At 32.5% G+C, this 19,078-nt stretch overlaps 1 protein-coding gene across 2 annotated transcripts in view; it reads right to left on the bottom strand.

Moving 5' to 3' along the window:
* Positions 1–1,501: 1,501 nt before the first annotated feature.
* Positions 1,502–19,078, bottom strand: part of msps (msps cytoskeleton-associated protein 5) — a 56,065-nt gene continuing 38,488 nt past the window's right edge. For both annotated transcript variants that reach the window (XM_072527341.1, XM_072527342.1), the window contains exons 17-26: positions 17,954–18,128; positions 17,414–17,568; positions 15,289–15,524; positions 13,145–13,333; positions 8,043–8,196; positions 7,782–7,958; positions 6,471–6,658; positions 5,273–5,609; positions 3,336–3,621; positions 1,502–2,110 (exon numbers count right to left, since the gene is read on the bottom strand). In XM_072527341.1, coding sequence (XP_072383442.1) covers positions 1,956–2,110; positions 3,336–3,621; positions 5,273–5,609; positions 6,471–6,658; positions 7,782–7,958; positions 8,043–8,196; positions 13,145–13,333; positions 15,289–15,524; positions 17,414–17,568; positions 17,954–18,128 — 2,052 coding nt within the window. In that variant the 3' untranslated portion in view covers positions 1,502–1,955. The remainder of the gene's footprint in view (positions 2,111–3,335; positions 3,622–5,272; positions 5,610–6,470; positions 6,659–7,781; positions 7,959–8,042; positions 8,197–13,144; positions 13,334–15,288; positions 15,525–17,413; positions 17,569–17,953; positions 18,129–19,078) is intronic.

Raw genomic sequence — 19,078 nt, 5'->3', positions numbered from 1 at the left:
TATGCATCTAACTGATATTTAGTTTTCAACAGAACCGAAAGATTAACTGAGTCTTCAAGTTCTTTTCTGAAATTATGTGAATCTGTTCTTGCATTGACCAGTCTAGGGGTCTCTTTCCTATTATTTTGCCACTGAGTATGATGCAAATGGGGGAATAATATAAGTTCAAATCCCAGGCCTCCTCAATGTGATATAATTAAAATTTGTACAATGTAAATAGTTAAACAAATTATAAAAGTGTAAAAGATATAATCTTTTAGCGAAAGCCGCTATCGCTTTATTAAATTAAATGGCCAAATATATGGCCTAGGAGGACAAATTCGTTAAACTTCCCGTGCTCGAATCGGTATCAATAAAGTGTTATGATCATTTCGGCCTAGCCCAGCCTCATCAGACACTTTGGGCTGATACAAATTCAAACTCGGAAAGTCCAACGAATGTCTCCCAAAACTTCACTACAACAGTAGTTAGCTACAAAGGCGCCACCTGCTTTGGCGGCCGTGAACGAAAACGATATGATAATATCGTTTTTTGTATCCTCTGAGCTATGCGAAATGTGTAAAAGATATAATCTTTTAGCGAAAGCCGCTATCGCTTTATTAAATTAAATGGCCAAATATATGGCCTAGGAGGACAAATTATCGGGGACAAAATATCGGGAAGTTTAACGAATTTGTCCTCCTAGGCCATATATTTGGCCATTTAATTTAATAAAGCGATAGCGGCTTTCGCTAAAAGATTATATCTTTTACACATTTCGCACGGGAAGTTTAACGAATTTGTCCTCCTAGGCCATATATTTGGCCATTTAATTTAATAAAGCGATAGCGGCTTTCGCTAAAAGATTATATCTTTTACACATTTCGCATAGCTCAGAGGATACAGAAAACGGTATTATCATATCGTTTTCGTTCACGGCCGCCAAAGCAGGTGGCGCCTTTGTAGCTAACTACTGTTGTAGTGAAGTTTTGGGAGACATTCGTTGGACTTTCCGAGTTTGAATTTGTATCAGCCCAAAGTGTCTGATGAGGCTGGGCTAGGCCGAAATGATCATAACACTTTATTGATACCGATTCGAGCACGGGAAGTTTAACGAATTTGTCCTCCTAGGCCATATATTTGGCCATTTAATTTAAATTATAAAAGTTTTATATACACATGTTCATGTGGGCTGTACTTTACAATACTTGCAGATCCGACCCTGTGGCGGAATTAAGTATGAAATTAAAAGTCAATGGTTTCAGGATTTATTTTTTTGGGCATGCGTATTTCCAAGGTTCATGAGGTTTTACACCGACTTTAATAGTTACACCTACGGCATGACCACTTCTCAATTATGTATTACTTTCATTATCAAATATATCTAGATTGAGTTTTATATTATCGTTATGGCCGATTTTCTTAATTTTATGGATATTCTGACAATAACTGGGTTTTGGTTAAATCCAGTGTCAGCTCCGGGGTAAATGTATGACAATTACACAAATAAATAGACACATCGTACTATTAAGTTTATTTTTATTAAAACTAGTGAATATTTAAACGGACGATTTTTAAATATAATAAAAAAGTACTTATTCTTATCTAAAAATAAGATTACAGGCACTCAGTATAAATAAAAGCTGGATAAAGATAGGTATGTGTATCACTATTAGGTCGACCTCAGAATTATTCAATATTACATCAGGTTAATAGTGTCAACAACATATCTTTTGCCAAGAATTAACGTTCGAGAAGTCTTAAAAACAGATATAATTAAAGTCAAATTAAAACGATATATGAACGACTAAAATGTTATGTCTATCACAAAGTTAGAGAAAAATAAATATGCTACACATGAGTCATGGTATAAGAGTTGAATTACATCAATTTCTGTTATATATCTGTTCTACATATTAATGGGAAATTTTTGCATGTATCTAATGTAACAGGACGTTATACTGCTAATACACAATTTATTCTGGGAGTTCTATATTTTTTCCTACGTTTACGTGATCGAAGAGCTGGTTCCACATATTCAGCCTTTCTTTCCAATAGTCCGGACCCTTGGTTGGGTCCGTATGAGAAATTGCTAACTCTGTTTTTTCTTGGATGTGCTCATTAACTTTTTCTGAAAAAAAAACATATAATTTACTTTAATATGCGTTATGATTTTAAACAGTAAAAGACTAGATTATGATATAATATGCAGGAAACTTTAAAACTATTGCAAAAACAAGTTAAACCTACTATAATGGATAAAGTTGATCTTTATAGAATAAGTGTACAAACAATTTTACATAACCAAGTGTGAAAAACACAACAGAAATATAAAAGAGAATTGCAAATTCAGTTAGAAAACAAATAAGTTACTGTCCTCTGTACCTAAACATTTTTTTTTTATAACAATAATTGCTTTCGTATCAATTTAAATTTTTAATAATTAAAAAATTGTAAATTTTAGAGGACTTTAGCTGTCAATTTATTTTTCTTCAGTTTTTAAAATTTAATGTTAACATATGACAGCTAGCTTTATTATTTTTGATATTCATTTGTTTTGTTTTTAAAAAAGGTTAACCTTCATTGCAGTAACAATTTCTTTGTAAGTTTTTGTAAACGTCTAGGACACATGTAAGTTTTTTTTTGTTATTCTTGTACTCTGTAACTATTAATCTATATAGTAATTTGTGCCATTTATTCTTGTAACTGTTTGTGGTGAGACACAATAAATGTTTAATTTTTTTCTAACCTTTTTTGTTTTTTGCCCTCTCTAACCCCTTTTTTGAGTTTCATTTGAAAGGATATATTTTTTATGTTTAATAATTATTTCAATAGTTACAACCAGCTGTTGTAATGGTTATAATTTGGCACCTCGAAGCGGCGTCCTTTTTAAATTACTAGAGGTATTTCCTGTTTCCTTTTGTTTTGTTTGTCCCAAGAGATTCACGTTAGTACCCCTTTGTTTCATTTTTTTGTAGTTGTCCTAATCCGACCCCTTGCCATTTACCTATCCCCGACCCCAGCCCTCCAAACAAACCCAGGGTGCCGTTCGCACAAGTATAGATTATTTTGCTTGCCCTATCTCCGCCCCAACAATTTCTGTCCCAAATTTTCTACCCCTTATAAGAATACCCCATGTGGTAGGCAAAATAATTTCGTTACAATATACATAGAAAAGTGGAATAAACATTTTAGTTTCTCTCTTCACATTGTTCGGAACTGTTTTCAATCTGAATGGGCCATAATATATAACGATTATCTCTCTTACTACTGTTGAACTAGCAGAAAGAAAAACCAAAATTCAAAAATTCCCCATGCCCATTTGTTAGAGAAGTAATATTTCAATCTCGACTTACCACTAATAGCAGTTTTACTACTTTTCCTAGAATCTTCTATCTCTTTAAGGCCATTTCTAATATAATCTTGGAAAAATTTGCTCGAGTTCGATAAGAACGGCTCGATATCTGCTTCGGGATGATGTTGCATAAAATCATATAGCAAATTCAATCCTTCTTTAGTTTCATCCTTGCTACCGATTTTCTGGAAAATATCTGTTAGCATTTTGTGATTTGCTCTAGAAAGCGATCTTCTTTGAGCGTCTTGCTTCGCTGGTAGATGCTGAACTTCGGATATTTTTAAACTCTAAAAATAAAATAAAACAAAATTATTACAGATAGTTACAGAAAACCAAACCACACCAACAGATATTTAAATTATCACTCAAACCACAACATAAATATCAAAAAGAGAATTATTAAATCATTATATATTGATAGAATCCAAAACGCCTGCTCCAACGAAAATGAATTTCATCTGCTAAAAAAGGTTTTAACAAACAATGATTACTCACTGTAATTCATAAACAAGGAATTTCACAAAATTGAATAAACGAAACAACATAACTCCAAAAGCAATCCAGAAATGCTCACAAGAAAGTAGGTTCTGCTATAATTATCAAAATCAATATAAAACATTAACAATTACATCTTATATACTAAAACGCTAAGCCCTTTTATTGTCCACCATTTTACTCAAAAACCATATTAGATAATTAAAATATTTTTTCGGAATATTATTAGTATTACGTATGAGATTGTCAAGATATACTTTTGGTACAAAAATTCACTTCCGGTTTTGAGATGACCGGAAGTTAAAATTTACTTTAAGTTTTAGACCCCACAATGTATATATGGATCGAAAGGTCTCGTCGAGACGAATCTAAATATGTACTTCCGGTTGCGATCCGACACCGGAAGTGACCCGAAACGCGCATAAAACGTCAAGATAGAGCAAATCTGACATCGGATTCGTGATCAGCATGCAAAATTAACTGCTAAATGATATCCATGTCGACATTTTATGAACTAAAAATTGCATTCCGGTTTTGAGGTCGACTTCCATAATCACTTTTTTTTTACTTGCATTATAATTGATGAATGTTATGTATATTCTTGCTTATATTGATCTCTTAATTTTTCTCGCAAAATAAAAATTTCATTTAAAAAACTCGATGTCGAGTTGGTCCGCTAGTAGGTAACTAAAGTACCACACCTGCAGGCTACAAACATAGTAATTGAAGACTGGAGTGGACCAATCACTATATCATTTTTCTGAATTTTTTCATTAATCACTTGGATCAAGGTTCCTAGTGGCGGTGATTACAATGCGAAACATCCTTTTTATGGCTCGAAGTAGCAGCAATTAATATTAATAACGTCAAAAGGCGCTCTACAGGTGAATCTACATATTGGCCGATAAATAGAAGACAGATTCCAGACCTCCTTGATATCTGTATAACCAAAGGTATAGCAGATAATCACCTAACAAATAAATCATGCTTCGACTAAAGGTCAAATCATTAGAAAGTATTTCTCACTCTGTCTTTTGAAATAATTTATTTATCTAGACTTGCTACGCTTTCTTCATCAAAAACAAATTGGAATTTATTTAAAGAAACTATTACGAATAACTTAAACATAAACTTACGTTTACAAACAAAAAATGATTACATGTATACAGAAAGCATGCTGGGAATATATCACTAGATCCAACAATAAACTTAACAAGGAGTTCTATCCTGAGACCATTAAACAAAATATTGGAGAAAAGAGAAAAATGATTTTCCTATCTGATCAGTATGTGTATTTTTTACATCGAAAGTGAGTACTTTTAATGATCATTTTCTTGCAAAATCCATTCGGAAAGCTGGTTTATAACATGAAACACATACAATACATTCAGCTTTAAAACGTCGTTTAACGCTGAAATAACAATTAACAATTAAAAATCTTACCTTGAGTATTCTTAATATATACGATTCAACCTCTGATTCACTAGTGTTCGGTATCTTCCCCAAGTGTAACATTATTGTACCTCCCTTAATCTTTGCACTAGAATGTAGAATGGTTTTAACAGTTCTGAGTGGTGTATCGACTTCCTTATTCTTCCACCACGATGAGGGGAACTTCTTTAAGAAATTATGTACTTCTAATAATACAGAATCATAGTCTATAGTATCGCCCCATTGCGGCATCAACTTTATCACTCTCCAAAGACATTTCATTACGAGGTCCACGTGTCTTGCGGAACTTTCATTACTAATGCACTCGTTTATGAGTTTTACCAAAGCACTAAAAAAAGTAATTATACATTATAATTCAATGTAAAAATGAAATACGAGATAAAATCAGCAATAGCTTAAAAATACAATAATATTCCACATAACTTTCATTCCGCATTCCGAAGATTATACAAGTCACACATTTCGACGTACTGTATAGTGACCATCGAGTTAGAATCTATGGAGAAGCTATGAGCATATTAACGTGTGTATTAAAAACGGCGTAGGTAGGCGTGGCTAACGATGATACCAATATGGCGGTGGGATCATGGTCGGACTCAATAATATTAAAACTACTATAAAAATATGACTAGTTATTCAGAAGATTTAATCATAATCTAAAAAAGTGCAATACATTTTTAATAAACTATGATTTATTTATCCCGCGGTAAACACGATATATTATACATAAAGATAAATTAATACAGTCAAATACTATTAATTTATTCTCTGAAGTACGGGCCATTACTTTGTTTACATATTTGTATACTAACCTGTAGAACGTTATTCCTGAAGATTTTTTATTAACATTGCTTCTGCTACTGCAACTACGTTTAGAACAAGAAACCATTATTATGCACTATCACAATATATTAATACAGTTTCTATAAAAGTATTATAAAACTAAAAATATTCGAAAAACAACAAACATATACGATCTGTCAAAAGTGTCAAAACAATCTTAACAATATGGCCGAAGTGAGGTCGTTTTTAGTCACGTGATGCCCTCTCCATAGATTCTAACTCGATGATAGTGACATAAAGCCAACTTTACACTATCGAACGATGACATAAGAACAACAAATTACTGGTTATACACAAATTTAACATTATATTTTTTTATTATAAAAACCGTATCCTAAAAACTCACCATATCGTATTTGTGTGGTCAGATCTCTCAATCACTTTGACGCAATGCAGATTAATTACTCTTACGTACGCTTCTCCATTGAGTACTTTATTTAACCGTTCTTCAACTAGTAAAGTAATCATTTGATGCATAAGCTCTTTAATAACGGGAATTGAAACTCGGCTTCCTAGTGCCTTATTTATATAGAACTGCAAAAGAATAAGAATTTAGGTAACATATCCCAACATAAAACTTTGAATTTGTAGTTAGTAGATTAGTAGTTAGTTGATACGGCATACCGAAGACAAACAAAGTTACACGTTCGTACGACCAGTACTTACAGGAAAACCTGGTGACTTAGGATATGGATGGGACTGGTACATATACCATTGATCCAAACATATTGGAATAATAAAAGAATATATAAAAATGAAATGTGTTCCTTTTTGACTAGAAATTCTCTATCACTATCACTACTCTATCATATAATCTATCAAAATCACTACTCTATTTGATACAACAAAAATTTCAACAAACCAAAACATAAGTTTTGGACTTTAAAACACTTTTTGCAATATATGCTCAGATAAAACATTTTTATGTTTCCGAGTATTTCGAAAATGTTCAAAATCCAAATAAATAAATAATATGTTTCAATCGGCTATATTTTTGTCCACCCACTCGGGTGGACATTTAATTTTGTATTTTACTGAAAAACTGTGATGTCCACCACCCACTTGGAAGGTCAAGTATCAATATGCTAATATCTTGGTGTTCCCACGCGAAACCAATGGTATTTGTAAAATTGCTCTATGATAATAAATAAAGAAATATAGCTCTGGCACTCCTGAGATAAAGAAAAAGCATTTTTCTGACCCTGCATCCTATAGATAATTACCAGTATTTAAAGGAAATACTGGTAATTATCTGGACATACAATTTTTTTGGAAAAATGAAAAAAGACCGTGAGAATAATGTCTATGAAAAAATACCAGGCAAGATAACACCACTAATGTAAAATGTAAAAATTTTGAACTACAACACACTCAAAACTATCAAAAATGAACATAACACCTTTACCATCTCATATCTTCAATTGACATCTCAAAATGACAAATTAATTTCTGGATCACATCAATTCATCCTATCTTTCCCAAGTATTTTTTACATATAGATCGTCTAAGTAATATTCAATTTATATCCAAGCCAAAAATTATTTACCAAAAAAATCATATCAATTAATTTTGCATCATCAGTCTTAACAGTTTTAAAAATATATTAACAAAACGTGTAGAAAGTCTATATTTAAAACAATCTATTGGATTTACTTACAGCGTCTATGGTAGTGAGTAAATTTCTATACATCTTTATTGCGAAGGAATCTGGAGTAAGTGGTAGACCTTGCAATTGTTTAAACTGGGAAATTATTGTATTCATGAAGTCATCCTCGTAGTCAATCATCGTATTGCCCCTCATTTGAGTGAGTATTTCATGCAGTTGGGTCATTCCCTAAAAGATGGAAAGATATTAAATACAACTATATTTTGAAACTTTTTTAGAAGTATATCAAGATTAATGAAAAAGTTTACATACCGCTAACGCAGCAGTATGGTTTGTAGAACCCATCTGTTTAATCAGTCTCTCGATCACTGGGTCTTGTTTTTTGGGACTAGGAGAATTACCGAGGTTAACTCTTGAAACTGCCTCCCCAAAAACTACGGGCTGAGTTCCAGCTCCAGCCTGCACCCTAAAAAATTAATAAATAAATAAAATGTTAATCTTTATTTTCAAATGAATGCTAGTTAGTAGTTTAATACGTTAGGCAGGCATTTAGATAACTATCTTCACTATAGTCGACACTATATTTTTAGTCAGCATATTTACGAAGCTCATGAAACATTTTGGCCCTAGAACTAAAGTGACTGCTGAACTTATTTAATAACTGCGCTACGTCTAATAAACTCCCAAAACTATGGCTAAAAGCAAAAGTAGTAGCTCTACTTAAACTAGGAAAAGATCCTGAAATGCCAAAAAACTACCGACCAATCTTCGTGATGTTTACACCATCACTTGTTTACATTGTACAAAAAGGATGATCTTACACCATGTACAGAAGGTACATCTACATGTAGATGTGTTTTTGTAGTAAGTTTTGTACACATTGTAACAACCCAGAGTTTTAGCCCATATATTGTGACAATTAACTCATAAAACATAAAAGACAAATCAGACTAAACAGAGATTTGAGACTTCTCTGGGGCGGATTAGGAATGCAAAATTCTCTGGAATTAGCGCCATGCAAAAATATGTGAAAGTTATAAATAAATCAATACGACTTTAAAACAAAAACATTTATTATTAACGCAATAAGGAACTAGATGTTCTAGGGGGTTTTCACCCATCGAGCAAAAAGACAGAAGAGCGAATGTAAAGGTAGTGGGGGCAAAAATATTGTTAGACGGGAAGTGCCATTTTGAGAGGCCACATTAAACAAGGAAAGAGAGTCTCTTTCCTTGTTGAAGAAATCAAATTTAGTTGGGTTATGTTATTGTTTGTCCCAACTGTCATATGAAAGTTTATTTATATTGAAGTTTTTTAACAATTGTGAAGAGAACTAAGACACACTCTGAAAAGTATTTTATAGCTACTTCTCATGACCTTATAAAAAAACATGAAATATTTTCCTAATTAAAACCATCATTACATTAAAATTTTCAAACTTTGTACTAATTCCATTAGATAAATTAGAACTCCTACACCACTGTATGATTATTGTGAAGTGTCGTAAAATTTAAATTTGGCGCCTTTGCATTTCCGGATATGTCCGCCATATTATAAGAGGCCACTTTTATGAAGTTTGGTGTCCTTTTCATAACGATTAAATTTTCTCTTTTGTCTTTTTGCTCGATGTTTTCACCTCTTCTTCTTCTTTCAGTGCCTATTCGTTCCGAATATTGGCAATCATTCTGGCTATAATTATTTTATTGACTGATGCTTTAAATAGATTCGTTGTTGTTGTGGAGAACCATTTCCTCAGGTTCTTCAACCATGATATTCTCCTTCTCCCAATTCCTCGCTTTCCGAATACTTTACCCTGTAGGATTACCTTCAGTAATCTGTATTTAGTGCTGTTTCTCATTATATGTCCGAGATATTCCAACTTTCTCCTTTTAATGGTATACATCACCTCTCTTTCTTTGCCCACTCTTCGTAATACGGTCTCGTTGGTTATCTTGTCTATCCATGATATCCTTAGAATTCGCCTGTATAGCCACATCTCGAATGCTTCAAGTTTTTTCTCCATTGCTTCAGTTAGTGTCCAGGATTCAACTCCGTAATACAATATTGAGAAGATATAACATCGTAGGAGCCTTACTTTTATCTCCAGATTAAGATTGTGGCTTTTAAAGAGTTTGGCCATGTTATTGAATGCACTCCTAGCCTTCTCTATTCTACATTTTATTTCCTGTGAGTGATCCCATTGTTCATTTACTGTTGTTCCAAGATAGTTATACTGTTTTACTCGGTCCACTGGTGTATTATTGATAAGTAGTTGAGCGTCTCTAACTTTATTTTTGCTGATGATCATAAATTTAGTTTTTGTTATATTTACTTGAAGTCCAAATCTTTCACTTACTTCATTTACTTTGTTTATCAGTTGCTGTAAACTGTTTAAACTGTCTGCAAAAATAACGGTGTCGTCTGCATAACGGATGTTGTTTAGGCGTTCTCCATTTAGAAGTATTCCATGTTCGCATTTTTCCAAGGCTTCACTAAATATTTCCTCTGAATATAGATTAAATAATATAGGTGAAAGTATACAACCTTGTCTAACGCCTCGTAGAATCTGGATCATTTCCGTTGGTTCACCTCCAAAATTCGTTCTTATTGTGGCTGATTGGTTCCAGTATAAATTTTGTATTATACGCCGATCTTTATCATCCATTTGGGCTTTTGTTAGAATATCCATCATTTTTTGGTGTTGAACTGTATCAAATGCTTTTTGGTAGTCCACAAAGCAGGTGTAAATATCGCAAGTCATATCTCTGCATCTTTGAAATAATACTTGTAGACTAAACAGTGCATCTCTTGTATCTACGCCCTTCATGAATCCAAACTGTGTGTCTTGTATTCTCTCTTCGCATAGCTTGTATATTCTACGATGTATAATTTTAAGAAAAAGTTTTAATGTATAGCTCATTAGACTTATTAGCCTATATTCTCCGCACTTTTTTGCTCCCTGTTTCTTTGGTAAGGTAATAAATTCTGAAAGTAGCCAATCTTTTGGGATATTGCCTGTGTCATAGATATTATTGAAGATTTTACATAGTACTCTTAAAGATTCATCATCAAGAAGTTTAAGAAATTCAGATTGTACTCCGTCTGGTCCTGGAGCTCTACCTTCTTTTAGTGATATTATGGCTGCTCTTATTTCTGCCACTAGTATAGGTGGTCCTGTTTCCGTAGGTATTGGGGGCTGGTTCTCTCTCTCATCAAAAAATAAATTTCTTATGTAATTTTTCCAGGTATCATTGATACTCTCTTTGTCCACGATTAGTTTTCACCTCACAAAGGAAAATCAATGTGTTACGAGATATGTAAGAGTTCATGCGTACGAGTGAGAACGATATAAGTTGAAGTCACAAGCCCCGCCCGAATGCCGTCCACATTTCAAATGCTTCCAATTTATTGAGACATTGTTTATTTAAAGTCCATGTCTCTACACCATACAACATAAACAACATACAACAAACATACAACAGAAAATACATAACACTTTAGTACTCGTTTTCTAAGATTTAGGCTGAGGTCTCTACAACATAATATTTGTTTCATATTATTGAATGCACTTCAAGCCTTTTCTATTCTAAGTCTAATTTCTTTGGTATAATCGTTTGCTTCATTAATGTTTGCCCCTAAATAGTTATAATTCTGAACTCGTTCTATCGTCTTATTATTTACGTGTAGATTGATGTATCTAATATGATTCTTTGATATAACCATGAATTTTTCGTTTCTTTATGTTTAGTGGCAGACTAAATTCTTCACACGCTGCAACAATCTTATCTAAAATTCTTTGTAGATCTGTAATATTTTCTGCTATTAGTATTGTATCATCAGCATATCTAATTTCACGTATGGGTAGGCCATTTATTTTTATGACTGCTACTTCATCTTCTAATGCTTTTTTGAATATTTCCTCTGAGTATGCATTAAACAGTGATGGCGACAAGACACATCCATGTCTAACACCTATTTTGATTTTTATTTTATCAGTTTTTAAATTATTTATTCTTATGACAGCTTCTTGTTCATAATACAGATTATTTATTATTCTTATATACCGTGTGTCGATGTTCTTTGTTCTCAGTAGTTTTAATAACGGATTATGTTTCACTGTATCGAATGCCTTGTTATAATCTAGGAAGCAGACATAGATGTCCTGGTTTACATCTAAACATCTCTGTATTAGCACATTTACTGCATATAATGCTTCTCTGGTTCCTTGAGCATTTCTAAATCCGAACTGAGTTTGTCCAATGTCTTCTAACTTTTTATATATTCTACGATGAATAATCTTTAGTAATACTTTTAGTATGTGGCACATTAGACTAATGGTACGGTGATCGCAACATTGTTTTTCTTTTTCGGTATAGTCACGAATGTTGATAGAAGCCATTCTTTAGGTAATATACCTGTTCTGTATATGATTATCGACTGTCATAATTCAACTTTTATCCGCTAGTTGACTCTAGTTTTAAATCCACATTAATTTACAAATTATTTAGCTGTCAAATCTTCCTCTTTTCCATACAGCAAATTTTCTTTTTATAGTGACGAGTAGCGGATAAAACTTGAACTATGACAGTCGGTAATGTAGATTCCTTCGAGTAATGGTGGTGATCATTATGTATAATGGAAAAGCAATGTATATGGTACAAAATAAATGATGATGTAATTATTATTATAAATGAAATACGAAAATCAATATGGTACAAAATAAGTACAATATTGTAATTATCGCTAAAGGTAATCTATACAAAAAAAAACAATATAAAAATAACCTTGAAGAGGTTTAAATTAGATCCTTAAGAGCTCTTTACAATAGCTTAAAAAACTGCGAAACAAGAGTTTATATGAATTAGAAACAAAACTAAATAGTAACTATCTTATGAGAACAGAAAAGTATGAAAGTTAGTTAAATTGTCTCACAGAAGACAAAAAAAAAAACAGAAAAAAAGCAATTTTGAGTTTATTACACCTAAAACTCCTTTACTCTGTCAATATAAAATGCCAACACTAACCTGAGGACCCACGTAACTAATTTTTAAAATAAAAACTCACGGTTATACATCGAAATTCTTACAAACAAAAGAATTAACTGTAGTTAAAGGCCTCACCACTGTGTACTGCAATATTATAACAGGCCTAATGGGTATGCAACTCATTATACATTGATGTATAGACCTTGTAACGTAACATCATCCATTGACCGCTTCGATCCACTCACGAATTTTGGATTTTATACTGATACAAGAATTGGCAAGAGAGGGAATAGCTCTTATCACATACATACCACCTATATATTTAATGCTATGTTAAATCAATATTACTGTATTAATATTTTTGTTACGCTGTGACGAAAATAACTACATCGGTTGATGTGCCTTTAACACAAATAAATGATGTCTTACTTGGCTTTCGCTTCTTCGATGGTCGGGATTCTAATTTCTTCATTTAAGAAGTCAAGGTCGTATGACTTCAAGGAAGGCTTCACTGGCTTTGGAGGTTTAACTCTTTCCAGTTCTTTCATGAACTCTGGGTCTAATTTGAACGGTCCCTGAATTTCCTTAGGCGGTTCCGGTACAATCATTTGTGGCAAACTGAAATATCAATAACAGCAAATAAAATAACAACATATAAGTGAATCATTGTTCGGTTACGTCTCAAGTAAACATTGTTTTAATAACCGATAAAATATCAATATAAAAATGCATTTACTGTACGATTACTTCTCAAGTAGCAATGTTTTCGTGAAATTATGTTTCCAAAGGAGCAGTATTTGGAACTGACTGTATTATTACCTGTATTATTAAAGTTTGACACTTTATGAGCATTTTGCTCACACGTTTATGAAGACAATCATGAAATCACAACGCTATCTAGCTTAATTTCTATCTCGCTTCAGCTGAATTTTTTAATCTGCTTAGCCAGACCTGTGTGTTGAAATTCTTATTCTAGTCAAAATCCTTAAAAACGTTAATCTCATAGTGATGTTTGTTGTGTGGGCGTTTTTCTCATTAAACAACAAACAATATTTTGCTTAAATTGAAATACATACCTTGAAAAGTTTTAAACAGACTAGACGTAGTAATAATAGTAGAATAAACGAGTACAGTCAACAGTACGGACTAAACATTAATACCCACAAAACCAAACAAATGATTGTCAGCAAGGAGAATATAAATGGGGCTCATCTATACATTAATGGGACGCAGATAGAGCGAGTAAAACAGTATTGCTACCTGGGAACTATTATAAACGAACAGTGGAGCAATGTACAGGAAATAAAGTGCCGCATAGGAAAGGCAAGAACGGTCTTTAACAAAATGAGCGCCATCTTCAAAAGTCACAACATATCCCTGGATACAAAAATGAGACATTTGAGATGCTATGTTTTCTCTGTGTTGTTGTACGGGGCGGAGGCATGGACGCTTACAGACACCACTATTAAAAAACTTGAAGCATTTGAGATGTGGCTTTATAAAAGAATGCTGAGAATATCATGGACAGCAAGGATCACGAACAAGGAAGTTCTAGAAAAAATGAAGAAGGAACCAGAGATTGTGTTTACGATCAAACGCATAAAATTGCGATATCTGGGACACGTTATGAGAGATCAGCACCGTTACTCCCTGCTGCAGTCTATATTGCAAGGTAAAGTCAAAGGTAAGCGAGGACCCGGTAGAAGGAGAATATCATGGCTGCGGAATTTAAGAACATGGTTTAAGAAAACCTCAACGGAGCTGTTTCGAGCCGCAGCGAGCAAGGTCATGATTGCCAATATGATTTCCAACATCCGAAACGGATAGGAACCAGAAGAAGAAGAAGACGTAGTAAAAATAATTTATTGGTTTGTAACCTTTATTCTTAGTAGTAACTTTGTAGCCTTCATTCAAGATGAAACTGAAGAATAAACTACCAAAAATTACAGTTAGCAAAACCGGTATGTGTTCCTAATATCCGGATCTAGTTGTATTCAAACTTCAAAAAATGAAGATTTTCTTTCTGTCATTGTTATATTTATAACGTTTTTCATACAATCCTTTAGTAGTCTTCCAATATGAAAAAAATATTTCCGTACTTAACGCTTTTATTTTATAAAACCAGATAATTTATATTGTGAGCAGAATGCTCAGGCACGACAAATGACATTAATATTGTTCTGAAGCTATTTTGTTGTGGCATGTTAAAGTAATTACTATTTAAATGGGAATAAGCCACAATGAAAGGTTCAAGAACGTTTATTGACGTTTCAATTTCCACTTCGAAAATCGTTCTGATAATAACGAAATAAATAAAATGAATAATAAGAAAAGTGAGAACGATTTCCGAAGTGGAAATTGAAACGTCAATAAACGTACTTTAACCTTTCATTGTGGCTTATTCCCAATTAATAGTAATTAAATGACATTACTTCTTAAATATTGACAAATGATTTTACTTCTTAAATATCGACAAATGCTGTATAAAAATATATTACAAAACCTTGATACAATATTTCAATATTCAATGACCGTTTTTGTCCATTAGAATTAATAATTGGCTTTTTACTTACTTCACTTGTGGCAACATCTCTTCCTCTATATCCTCATCTTGATCACTCTCATTATTTATATCGTTTACTACATGCGTAGCGTCTAAAGAATTTCTATTAGGTGGAGTGTTTTCCTTCTGAGGAGATATTAAAGTTGTTACAACTGTGGAATTATGTTCAGCTTTAGGTAAAGCCATAGTCTTCCTACTAGACCGTTTTATTCTTTCCTCTAGCAACGACATATCCTTATCAGATATCTATAAATATATTTAAAGTATGTAAGGATTTAATATTTCATGAGTGAAAAGAATAAGTAAAGTAAACGATCAGATTTCTCTCACTCGAGTACGAAAGAAAAAAATTGCAGAAAATCAATAAATGCCAGTTCTGTTTGTCGATCTCAGGAAAGTATATGACAGTGTACTCCTGGTAAAAGTTTGGCAGGTTCTAGGAAATACAAATATCGATAGTACTAATTAAATCAGATAAGAATATGTACACCAGCAAACAATGATCAAAATTAGTAACCACTAACACCAAAAATAGAAATAAAGAAAGTGTTAAAGCAGGGATGCTATCTCGCAGGTGCAGAAGGGATATTCCAGAGAGTAGTAAACAGAAAACAAATTCCGAAAGAATGGACACAATCATATGATCAATATACAAAAAAGACAGAAAACTGGTTACACACTGGAACAACTAATAAAGAAAGGCTAAAGAAGGCTTACGATTCAGTTCCGAGGTTCGAACTGTGGGAAGCAATGCACAAATATGTAGAAAGAAAACGGACGGACGTCCACTAAAATCAGGATGAGGATCATAGTAAATCTCAATAAAAATAAAGAGTCTCTTACAGGGAAGAAAATGGAAACAAGAAATGGGAATACCAATGGGAAACTAATACTTGCCCCCATTAATCTACACAGACGATCACGTAGTGATTGCACAAGACCCCGAAGATATGAGTTACATAATGAGGAAGTTTCAAGAAAAATGTATTAAGAGGAATATACTAAAGAAAAATACAACGTTAATAGCCCTTTTAAAAATTCCCCAGGCTCTTCTAATTAAGCAACTTTAGGTTTCCGAAATGGATTTAAAAGTTTGTTTGCTATTCTATACGCAAAATATCAAATGGAATCTGCCCTTCACGCCTTGAATTCTTTTCCCATTTCTATCCTTTCCAGGATAACAGCATGTTATCCTTTTTTGTTTTTTTAGTACCAGTTCCCTGATTTTCATAGAGATTAAAATTATCACTTCCACTAATTTCTTCATCTAAGCAGTGTATTACTCGTTATTTTTTTTTTAATTTTTGTCATTAGGGGTGGATCTATACAGCCAAAAACATTGTTACTAATTGTAATCTATTGATTAGGCTGAATAGTACTGCTAGATATTTGTAGTGTTTGGTTAGCAAATAAACAATGTTCGACACAATTGTCAACTCAGGATTAATGTTACCTGTATTAATTAATTTGTTTGATTGAATGATTCAGTCAGGATAGACAGGCAAATACAATGTATTATAGATTCAGCATATGTTTTTTGGACTGTTATCTTTTTATTTTTTTATTTTCTTTAATTTTTTATTAAATATTTATTACCTGTTATTAAATACCTGTATATCACGGCTAACATAGAATATGTAGCGGGACACAACATTTTATGGAAACCACGCAGAGCTAGAGGAAGACTACAACTTAGATGATGAGATGGCATAAAACAATGTTGGAACGTTAAGGATGTAAAAAGCTCTGAATAAAAACAATGAAGAAAAAGGAGGAAGGCATATTTCCAAAGATAAATGTTCTTGTCTCTTTAGATACATAAAATGACAGACAATATACTTGGAAGTATGAGAAGATAAAAGGCTGCAAGCTATATTGTAGCTACGTGAGCTTCATTTTGCATTAATCAAAATTAATTAAGAACAAATTATTAACTTTAAATATATGCAAAAAAGCTTATCAAAATACACTGATATAAAATTTATTGTATATATTTTTAAGAGGTTCTGTACAAATTTGTTAAAATACACACAAGATTTTATAGAAAAGAGAACTTAATCAAGTTTGGTTATTGCTTCGTCTACACAATAAGAAATCTGTAAACAAAAAAAGAAAAATAATAAAAAAATACTTACGTTTCCAACTAATTTATAAACTTTTTCACCAACAATATTATAGGCCTGCAGAACACAGTTAAGAGCGGCATTTCTTACGGAGTTGTCCCTATCAGAAATTTGTTTAGCCACTTCTTTAAGACAAGCCATAGGCGTTGGCATACACACAGTAATGCCTAAAAATTAAATAAACCAGCGTGAAATCAATGCTGTATGCTATTTACGACAAATTTCGGTGTGAAGTCACTAACGAAATTTTCTACTAATGTGAGCAAATTGCATTACACGCTCGATACATACATAGTTTTTTTTTATTCACGGAATGTCCAAACGTTTACAAAAAATTAAGAAAAATAGAATATCCTAACCATAACAAAAATACTAAAAAATAAATATGAAATATTGTTAAACAAATGATTAAATTAAAATAATTTAAATTTTTCTGAAAATCTTATTAAAATGAATTGAATATACCAAGTTAAACTTGGGCTTTCGTACTGCACTAACTTACTAATTGTGTTATACTAAGGTTTACAATAAGATAAGGGAAAGAGTACTTACCGAAATCTTCAATGATACCACCCATAACTTCCAAACATTCTGCCCTTTGTCTTGCGTTTTTGGATTTAACTCCTTCCATCACATACGTCGATAATTTATTAACAGGAAACAGTCTATTTAGTTGATTTAATAAAGCTTTCACGCCATTCCTAACCGAGTCTTTGGGATCCCCTATCTAAAAAAGGATTTAATATTTTTATTTCTAAAGTAAATTGAGAGAAAGTAATAATTTTGTTAATCACCCAAAAGAAAAACCATGGAAATAGTATAGATGTTTAAAATAATAAGATGGGAGAAGTTAAAAAGTAGAAAACGATGCATATGGATATGAAAAAAAAAAAAAGAGAAATTAGATTGGACAGATTCTATGAAAAATACAAATATCGCATTATTGGATACATATTACAAAATCTTTGTTTGAAAATAATGAACCATGGATCCGCTAGACCATTCACAGTGACCGACTTCTAACAGTTAACATCCTTATCAAAAAGATGACAAAATACAACCTACAAAGAAGTAAGAAGAAGAATTATTATTAAATTTAATAATAATACAAAAACCTGATGAGCGGAAAGACATCATTCGAAATATAAAGGCCCAAAGACTAAAATGGTTTGGGTATGTGCAAAAAAGAGGCGAAGAAGAATTAATAAAGAAAATGTTAGACCAAGACCGGAGTGCAGATGGAAGTATCAAGTCAGGGATGGCATTAAAAAGATAAATATACATAACTGGAAAGAAAAAATTAAGGGGAGAAAGAATTTGAAAGGAGTTCAATTATAAACAAACCAAAACACACACCAACTTGTGCTGGAGAATAATTGCAAACAGCGAAAATACAGAATGATACAGAAGAACTCTTGAACTTCGCAATAACAAAAAAGGGACTAATTTTCAATATTAAAGTAGTCTAGTTTAATGTTAGTAAGTCTAGTAATAAAAAATATATTGTTCTGAAGCTATTTTCTTGTGGCATCTTAATGCAATTGCAAAATTGAGAACAGAATTGGGAAGAGAACACTTTGACCTTTGGAGACCGCCGACTGGTTCGATCCGACCCCTCCATTGTGAAGTTAGCTGATTTGTCGCTAAACGTGACATTTTAAGTAGCTTTCGATGTGA

The sequence above is a fragment of the Diabrotica undecimpunctata genome, chromosome 3, assembly GCF_040954645.1.
Source record: "Diabrotica undecimpunctata isolate CICGRU chromosome 3, icDiaUnde3, whole genome shotgun sequence".
Taxonomy (NCBI): Eukaryota; Metazoa; Arthropoda; class Insecta; order Coleoptera; family Chrysomelidae; genus Diabrotica; species Diabrotica undecimpunctata.
Note: the sequence above shows the minus strand (reverse complement) of the source record. Positions and strands in the feature narration are given on the sequence as shown.